A 10,126-nucleotide genomic window follows, 5' to 3' on the forward strand; every position below is an offset into this window, starting at 1 on the left:
TTCAAAATTTTCTACGCATCACCAAGATCAATCTATGGAGTCATCTAACAACGAGGGAGGAGTGGATCTACATACCCTTGTAGATCGCGCGCGGAAGCGTTCAAGAGAACGGTGTTGATGGAGTCGTACTCGTCGTGATCCAAATCACCGATGATCCTAGCGCCGAACGGACGGCACCTCCGCGTTCAACACACGTACGGAGCAGCGACGTCTCCTCCTTCTTGATCCAGCAAGGGGGAAGGAGAGGTTGATGGAGATCCAGCAGCACGACGGCATGGTGGTGGAAGTAGCGGGATTCCAACAGGGCTTCGCCAAGCGCTGCGGGAGGAGGGAGATGTGTCATGGGAGGGAGAGGGAGGCGCCAGGGCTTAGGTGTTGCTTCCCTCCCTTCCCCCACTATATATAGGGCCAAGGGAGAGGGGGGGGGGGCGCAGCCTTGGCCCTTCCTCCAAGGAAGGGTGCGGCCAAGGGAGGAGTCCCTCCTCCCCAAGGCACCTCGGAGGTGCCTTCCCCTTTTAGGACTCTTCCTTTACTTTGACTCTTGGCGCATGGGCCTCTTGGGGCTGGTGCCCTTGGCCCATATAGGCCAAGGCGCACACCCCTACAGCCCATGTGCCCCCCCGGGGCAGGTGGACCCCCTTGGTGGACCCCCGGACCCCTTTCGGCACTCCCGGTACAATACCGATAATGCGCGAAACTTTTCCGGCGACCAAAACAAGACTTCCCATATATAAATCTTTACCTCCGGACCATTCCGGAACTCCTCGTGACGTCCGGGATCTCATCCGGGACTCCGAACAACTTTCGGGTTACCGCATACTAATATCTCTATAACCCTAGCGTCACCGAACCTTAAGTGTGTAGACCCTACGGGTTCGGGACACATGCAGACATGACCGAGATGACTCTACGGTCAATAACCAACAGCGGGATCTGGATACCCATGTTGGCTCCCACATGTTCCACGATGATCTCATCGGATGAACCACGATGTCAAGGACTTAATCAATCCCGTATACAATTCCCTTTGTCTAGCGGTACGATACTTGCCCGAGATTCGATCGTCGGTATCCCGATACCTTGTTCAATCTCATTACCGGCAAGTCTCTTTGCTCGTTTCGTAACACATCATCCCGTGATCAACTCCTTGATCACATTGTGCACATTATGATGATGTCCTACCGAGTGGGCCCAGAGATACCTCTCCGTTTACACGGAGTGACAAATCCCAGTCTCAATTCGTGCCTACCCAACAGACACTTTCGGAGATACCTGTAGTGTACCTTTATAGACACCCAGTTATGTTGTGACATTTGGCACACCCAAAGCACTCCTACGGTATCCAAGAGTTGCACAATCTCATGGTCTAAGGAAATGATACTTGACATTAGAAAAGCTTTAGCATACGAACTACATGATCTTGTGCTAGGCTTAGGATTGGGTCTTGTCCATCACATCATTCTCCTAATGATGTGATCCCGTTATCAACGACATCCAATGTCCATGGCCAGGAAACCGTAACCATCTATTGATCAACGAGCTAGTCAACTAGAGGCTTACTAGGGACATGGTGTTGTCTATGTATCCACACATGTATCTGAGTTTCCTATCAATACAATTATAGCATGGATAATAAACGATTATCATGAACAAGGAAATATAATAATAATAACTAATTTATTATTGCCTCTAGGGCATATTTCCAACAATGTATCATTTTTAAATGATAGTAGATCAATACAGTGAGCTAATGTATAGATCATGAGCTACTCGGTAGTATTCGTGTAATGTTAAAAAGAAGAGGTGAAAGCTTATATTGTAGGGTTTGTGTAACCTTTTATATTAACCACTTATTCCTAGTTACAAAATTGAGTGTTTAGAAAAAAACATGTCATCAATATCGAATAGATATGTATGTTATGATTTATGACTTTATATTAGTGCCAGCCAATTTCTTGATTTTGTATTTTTCTTTGACTCAAGTTTAAATGATTGACAACTACTATCTAACAATGGATTCCATTTCTTTGACACCGCATGATATACAACCATTATTCATCGCACATATAGCGTCAATATATTTTCACTATCATTGTCATATAACATCTCCTCATGATCATCGTTTTCATCCATGAGACATCACATAGCAAGTTGGTCACTAGTCATAATCACGACTTCTCCTCATCATCAACTCTAACACATTGTACCACATAATAAATATTGTACCTCATAGGACCTACTACATTCTCTTAGGACCTACTATATTATCTTAGGTAAAATAGCAAAAAAGAAGATAGCCCCTGACTCTCCATTATGGAGAATGGAGATTATCCTGTCTCCAATTCTTGCCTTTCGCACAATGTTGCTTCCAAGTAGCTCCTTACGACTGTCCATACATTTTTTCCATTCTGTGATTTTCATGTCTCCACCTCTTTTAGAAATCCGACATGGATAGGTGAGATTTGTAGGACGACCTGGCTGTATGTTCAAAACATTAAGGCGACCTTTCTAATACATCAGATGAGGCACACAATCATCCGGGATTTTCTGTTGAAAAACATAGTAATAACTTCACAGCTAGCAATGTAGTTAAGTTTTCAAAGAATTTGTGCAAAAGATGCACGGATGTCGTAATAGTAAAAAATCTTACCATGACATCTCCATGGATGTTACCATAGTTCAACACGTGCACTAGTGGCACGTATTGACCATAATGTGAAGGAGTTTTATTATAGATATTGTAATTCTCAAGATCAGTACAAAATGCGACTAGATGATTTTTCTCCTAATAAGTTAACTCAGAGCCATCGGTGTAGTAGGTTATGTCTACCATGTTCCGCACATTGTTTGAACAATTAAAATAAGCCGTCAATGGAAATAAGCTGTCAACTATTTTGAAATGAACAATATAAATTAGTTAATAACTATGTTTGAGAAACTCACATAGCGGTAGAATTGGAAGCGTATCAACAAGGACCCAAATGTCCAAATTGTCTTGGTTGATGTCAGGATCACCAATATCCATGGTGACAAACATACCCTCTTGAAAATCATACATCTTGCAAAGTGCTCCCCAACCCGGGCAACCAAAATGGGATACACTCTTAGAAGATTTACCTCAAGATCCATACCATGATGGGTCCTTAGGTTAATTTTCTTTGTTTCATTCCTCTCATGATCTTCAAAACCCATCCTCTCCAAGACATAGCGTCTTGCATGGTATGGGATAATCTAGTCGAATTGTAAAAGACGAAAATTACACGTTGAAGTAGTAGAAGTCGAGCTTAATTATGAAAAAATCACTTTGCATCGTAGCTTACCGTATCACAATCGAAGGCCTCCTCGAGCTTAATGCTGAAGCCCCGATCGTCGTCCAGGTGAGGCGTGTCGCAGAAACCCCGGTCGTCGTGGCACCAGGAGCACTCCCCCGGGAGACGTTCGTTGTCCGAGTACGACATTTCCTATGTTCATAATTCAAGTATTAAACTTGTACAATTAAATATATGTACTAAATGAGTACGAAATTTCACCCCACGACAATAGTGGGGATTCTTCGGCCTCGACAGACTTAAAGTCAACCTGAAATATCGTTTAATTGTCTTTCTAGAAAATCCAGACCACTCGATTTCCTACATATTCTAGCACAAGTCATGCCAAAATTCATGGAAAATTCCGGCATGAACTTTGCTAAAACAAGACATATCGATTGCCTGAAATTTGCTGGAACGGAAACTAATCAACACTCCGGCAAAACATAGGCCACTCGGAGTAACATGAACATGAACATGGCCGGCCACTTGGGCAACCACATATCCTATTTGAGAAACACAAGATATACATGTTTTTATCTACATCATATCTTATAGGACTCATATTGACATGGAGATTTGGCTGGTCTCACCTCGAGGTCGGAGGGGGTCGGTGATGGGGACGACGACGGGGATGATGGAGGGGCTCCTTGATTTCTGCAAAAACAAAAGCCCTATAAATAAAACCCTAGCGAACGACATCGATGCGGGAATAATTTCTTAAACTAAAAAAATAACAACAAAAATGTTCAACTAGTTCTATTAATTCAAATAATTCTTACTAAATATAAACTTACTATAAATAGAAATAAACTAAAAATAAACTAGTTCAACTAGTTATATTAAATTCTTACTAAAAATACATTAGTTCTATTAATTCAACTAGTTCTTACTAAAACTAAACTAGTTCAATTAGTTTATTAATTTACTTACTAATTATTTTAAACACTTACTAAAAACAGTAAAAACTACATTATACAAAGTAGGGAGGAGGGGAAGGGAGGAGGAAGAGAGAGGACGAGAGGGAGGAGGCCGGTGGGATCGGAGGAGGGAGGGGGCGGCCGGAAGAGGAGGAGGGAGGGGGCGGGGTGGAGGGGGCGGCCGGAGGAGGATGAGGGAGGGGGCGGACGGAGGAGGAGGGAGAGGGGCGGTGGAAGGAGGGCGGCCGGAGGAGGAGGGGGGAGGAGGGAGTACCTCGGCGAGGAGCAGCGCGGCGGACCATGTACAGGTTCGGTGCGGGCGACAGCGACTGAGAGGGAGTGAGTGTCCAGGGTGAACCGCTCCAGGATAAGGTAAGTAAGTAGTAGCGCGTTTCAGAGAAATGCGCTACTGCTACGGCCGTAGCCGTAGCGCTGGTCGGCGGTACACGCTACTGCTAAGTGGGGCTAGCCATCTGCGCCCAGTACAAATATAGCAGCAGCGCGGTTTCGCGGAACGCACTACTGCTAAAGTAGTAGCAACAGCGCGGTTTATTTAAAAACGCTACTACTAAGTAGTAGTAGCAAACTGTTTTGTCCAGCGCTACTGCTAAGATTTTGTGTATAACGTTTTCCCTAGTAGTGTCATGCCGGATTTTTCCGTGAATTCTGGCATGACTTGTGGTTGAATATGTAGGAAATATCGAGTGGCATGGATTTTTGTCGAAAAATAATTAAACGACATTTCGCGTTGACTTTAAGTCTGTCGAGGCTCCATCACCAAAGGTCGAAAAATCAGCGAGGGAGTGTATCCACCATATATGAGAGAGGACGAAGAAGCCCGACTGTTGTCGTGGGGGTCATTTTTCCTTCTTCTCCTTGTGCTAGACCTTTGTTATGCACTAGGTGAAGGAGGAATAATGACCATCACCGACGGTCGAAAAATCTATGAGGGAGTGTATCCACCATATATGAGAGAGGACGAAGAATCTCGACTATTGTCGTGGCGGTCGTTTCTCTTTCTTCTCCTTGTGCTAGACCTTTGTTATGCACTAGGGGAAGGAGGAGTAACGACCATCACTGACGGTCGCAAATGTCAGAGAGGAATCAGTGAGGGAGAGTCTCCACCATATAGACTCGGCAGACCGATAGTCAACCCATGATGAATAATAATGATTTAATTTAATTTTTATAGTACATATATTGAATTTTACAAGTTTAATCTTTGAATTATGAACGTAGGAAATGTCATCATCGGACAATGGAAGTCTCCCGCGGGAGTGCAGCTGGTGCAACGACGACCGAGGTCTGTGCGACAGGCCTCACCTGAACGAAGATTGGCGCTTCAGCATTAAGCTATAGGAGACCTTCGATGTTGAAACGGTACACAACGACGAAAAGTGTTTTTTCGAAATTAAGCATGACTTCAACTATTTCAATGTGTAATGTTCATCTTTTACAATTCGAGTAGCTTATTGCATGCCATGTAAGACACTATGTCTTGGAGAGGATGGGTTTTGAAGACCATGAAAAATTCCAAACAAAGAAAATTCACCTAAGGACCCATCATTATATGGATTTTGAAGTAAATCTGTATAATTCTGAGAGCGTAACCCATTTTGGTTGCAAAAATTGGGAAGCACTTTGCAAGGTGTATGATTTTTATGAGGGTATGCTTGTCACCATGGATCTTGGTGATCCTGACATCGACCAAGACAATATGGACATTTGGGTCCTTGTTGAGACGCTTCCAATTCTACCGCTATGTGAGTTCCTCAAACATAGTTATTAACTAATTTATATTGTTCATTTTAAAATAGTTGACAACTTATTTTCGTTGTTCAAACAATGTGCAGAACATGGTAGACAGAACCTACTACACCATTGGCTTTGAGTTAACTTATCAGGAGAAAAATCATCTGGTCGCATTTTGTACTGATCTTGAGTATTACAATATCTATTATAAAACTCCTCCACATTATGGTCAATATGTGCCAGTAGTGCACGTGTTGAACTACAGTAACATCCATGGAGATGCCATGGTAAAAAAAATTAGTAGTACGACATCCGTGCATTTTTTGCATAAATTCCTTTAAAACTTAACTACATTGCTAACTACGAAGTTATTACTATGTTTTTCAACAGAAAATCCTGAACGATTGTATGCCTCATATGATGTATCAGAATGGTCGCCTTGATGTTTTGAACATTCGGCCAGGTCATGCTACGAATCTCACCTGTCCATATCGGATTTCTAAAAGAAGTGGAGACATGAAAATCAAAGAATGGAAAAAAATGTATGGACAGTCGTAAGGAGGTACTTGAACGCAACATTGTGCGAAAGGCAAGAATTGAAGACAGGATAATCTCCATTCTTCATAATGGGGAGTCAGGGCCTATCTTGTTTCATGCTATTTTACCTAAGAGAAGGTAGTAGGTCCTAGTTAATAATACTCATGATCATGTGCTAAGAACAACTAAGTAGGATTAGTTAGATGACTATGATGATGATGTGGTATCGAGTAGAAGTTGTATGATCGATGATGATGAGTATGACTTATTATTATGACACCAATGATGAGTTATTTATTATTATGATCGATGATGCATGATGCTAAGTTGTTATATGAGCATGATTAGTTATTATATATAACAGTGGGTGAAATGAACCCGGACCAGATTCAAGTGAAGCCAACATGTGGTGCACATCGAAAGTACTACTAATCCAAACTAGATCAAGTTTGGATTAGAGTAGTACTTTTGACATGCACCACATGTTGCCTCCACTTGAATCTACTCCACATTCATTTCACCCATTGTTATATATAATAAGTAATCATGGTCATAAAATCACATGATGAAAGTACTGTATATAAAACCACACAATGAAAATAACTAGGCAGTAGCGCTGTCCAAAGGAAAGCGCTACTACTAACTAGGCATAGCAGTAGCGCTCCCTTTCCAGCGCTACTGCTACTAGTTAGCCGTAACGCCTTAGTGGTAGCGCTGGGACCAACGCTACTGCTATGCATATTTCAAGCGCTTCGCTGACGCACGTGCGGGCCTCGACGGCTCTACCTCCGCCTCCAGCCTTCGGGCGGCGGTGGCGGAGCGGGCGATGACCCCAGCGATCGACGATGGACTGGCGGCTGATACGTCTCCAACGTAACTATTAATTTTATTGTTCCATGCTATTTTATATTATTTTGGGGGCTAACCTATTAACCTAGAGCCAAGTGCCAGTTTCTGTTTTTTCCTTGTTTTTGAGTTTTGTAATAGCCTGATTTTTTCCGTTTCTTTTTCTTTTGATTTTCTGAGGTTTTTGCCTGGGTTTTCTTTTTCCGCGGCTTTGTGGTATGGAAACTGAAGAAGATGACCTCTTGTTTCTTTCCAGACTTGCTTCTCATCCTCAAACCCTTCCCAAACCCTTGCCATTTCCATCTTGGACTAAACCCCAATATTCTTTTCCTTGGGATATTTCCTTTTCTATTAGGCCTTGTTTGGCACAAGGGTGTTTGAGCCCCAATGGGGCTGGGGATTATTGGGGATTTGGTGAACCCCTCCCCTGCACCAAATCCCCTCTAATCCTCTTCCCCCTCCCAAACCCCTTCCCCATCTATCCACATATGGATGTTTGGCATGCAGAGATAATTTTGGGTTCTTGCGTGAGGAGAGGAGGAAGGACATTGGGCAAGGGAGCAGGGGAGCCATACCTCTGGCGAGAAAGCCAGTGTTCCGACTGGAGGAGGTGAGCAATCAAAAAGTGGTCGTCGAGGTGGCAGGCTACATCGGGAGGCAGTGGTTGTGGCGGCGGCGTAGTCGAGCCGGATTGGAGGCTGGCTTCGGAGGATCCCCGGCTTGGAGGCTGTCGTTGACGTACGCGTGGAGTTGGTGGGGGAGGCAGTGACATGGTCAGAGCCGAGCCACGAGGTAGTCATGGAGGCGGCGGCGACGTCGTCGTCTGTCTCTGCCCCGCCCAAAGCCGCGAGCGGTGCCTCGATGCGTAGAAACCCCGTGGGTGGAAGGGGAAATCGAGGGGGTTGTAGGGGCTGGCCCGGTCAGGCTTGCTGGACCAAATAGCTGGTCGGGGAAATTTTGGGCTTTTTAGCCCGACAGGGAAAAGCCCCTAAAATCCCTCCCAATCCCCGGTTACCAAACAAGGCCTTAAGGGAATAACCCAATTTGCCCTAGGTTGTGAAGAAACCTATATTTCTACCACTCCAAAAATTCCCAAATAATTCTCATAAATTGTTTGGGTAATATCTTCCAAAAATATGACAAAATATTTCCTTTGCCATGTTCCTCACCAGGCTCAATTAATTCATTTCCTACTCTGTCCTGAATGGCAGTTTGTGAAGCAAGTGCCATTTACCTTTCCCAATTGACCCCAAATTTTTGGACACCTTTTCATTTACAAATAATTACCTCATGCCAAAATTCAACTTAATTTGCCTAGTAAATATTCTTGAGCAATTTTTCAAAGTTCTTGTCTGAGGGAATTAGTTGTGAAGGAAGTACTAGCTAGGTTAACCCAATTGAGTTGAAATTTTGCATGGTCCTTTTATAGCATCAAATCAAAGCCCTCCTCAAGATTTGAGCTCATGCAATGCATTCATGTGAGCTGAGCATCAAATCTTTGTCTCTGTCCAAATTTTCAGTTAGTGAAGCAAGTATATTTTATATTGCTCCATTATGTCTGAAAATTTTCCTAGGCCTTCTCCTATCTATATAACCTAGCTCCCCAAAATTTGGGCTCATTTCATATAGCCATTTTCCCTCAGGAATTTTCTCAAGTTCATGTTCAGAGAGGGCCATTATGAAGGAAGTACCACTTTGGCTTGTCCAAATGGTATGAAATTTTTATGGCACCCTCATATGCCCAAATCACCCTGACCTGCCAAATTTCAGCTCATGTGCACTAATAGAAAAGAGGGCTTTCGTTCAGGCTGGGTCATCCCATTAGTCCCGGTTCAGTCCAGAACCGGGACCCATGGGGGCATTGGTCCCGGTTCGTGAGGCCAGGGGCCTGCCGGGCCTCGTGGGGGCATTGGTCCCGGTTCATCTGGCCCCTTTGGTCCCGGTTGGTGGGACGAACCGGGACCAATGGGCCTCGCTCCTGGCCCACCACCATTGGTCCCGGTTGGTGGCTTGAACCGGGACCACAGGCTTCCCTTTGGTCCCGGTTCATGCCACGAACCGGGACCAATGAGGTGCCTATATATACCCCTCGCCCGCGAGCAGAGCACCCCAGTGCTCTGTTTTTCTATGGCTGGCGAGAGGAGGGCTCTGTGGTGCTCTAGCTCACCTCCTATGCACATGAGGTGTTCGATGAAATGCCCGAGCCACACTAGTTAAGCTTTCCCCTCTCGAAGCTCGACCTCAAAGCTCCATTTTCCTTGAGATTTGTCTAGGTTTAGCGGCCCGTCACGTCCCATTCCCGTCTTCACCGCCGTCGATCGCCCGCACCGATCTCGTCGTCGGCACCACCGTGGTGAACCTCTTGTTCTTATCTTCTTTCTAAAAGAAAAAAATTCTTGCTTTAGATAGATACTTGTCTGATTTTCTTACTTTTATTATTGCTTGTTACTATATAGTGCGATGGTTTTGGTATCCGCCCCCGTCGACCCTCGTCCTGGCTATGATTCGGATGTGGTATATATTATCTTTTTATAACTATTTGGTTCATTAATTTTTATGACAATTATGCCGATCAATGTGACATAGATTTTATTTATCTAGGAGGTAGTTGAACCGGAAATTCCAACCGACCCTATTGTCGAGAGGTTAAATTTAGTTGAAGAAGAAAACAATTACTTGAAGGAAAAAATAAAAAAAATTGAGGAGGAGAAGATGATATTGGAGTTGCATGTTGCGGATGTCGTCGATGTTCACAAGATCAAG

The 10,126-nt window shown here is 44.1% G+C and overlaps 1 protein-coding gene across 1 annotated transcript; it reads right to left on the bottom strand.

The window, feature by feature from the left end:
* Positions 1-2,826: 2,826 nt before the first annotated feature.
* Positions 2,827-6,470, bottom strand: LOC147957933 (uncharacterized). The gene is made up of 5 exons (XM_087531886.1): positions 6,463-6,470; positions 3,902-3,965; positions 3,321-3,461; positions 2,946-3,231; positions 2,827-2,867 (listed from the first exon to the last, which is right to left on the bottom strand). Exons 1-5 carry the CDS (start codon positions 6,468-6,470, stop codon positions 2,827-2,829), a joined length of 540 nt encoding a protein of 179 aa, XP_087388012.1.
* Between the last annotated feature and the right edge of the window lie 3,656 nt (positions 6,471-10,126).

Source organism: Triticum urartu, chromosome 7A, assembly GCF_056163025.1.
Source record: "Triticum urartu cultivar PI428250 chromosome 7A, HENAU_Tu73, whole genome shotgun sequence".
Lineage (NCBI taxonomy): Eukaryota > Viridiplantae > Streptophyta > Magnoliopsida > Poales > Poaceae > Triticum > Triticum urartu.

What these genes read in the sequence shown, in the direction of transcription:
- LOC147957933 (XM_087531886.1), bottom strand. An exon ending in CGACCCCCTCCGACCTCGAG is followed by an intron (nt 3,462 to 3,901) that starts GTGAGACCAGCC and finishes TTATGAACATAG; the next exon opens with GAAATGTCGTACTCGGACAA. An exon ending in ACGCTTCCAATTCTACCGCT is followed by an intron (nt 2,868 to 2,945) that starts ATGTGAGTTTCT and finishes ATTTCCATTGAC; the next exon opens with GGCTTATTTTAATTGTTCAA.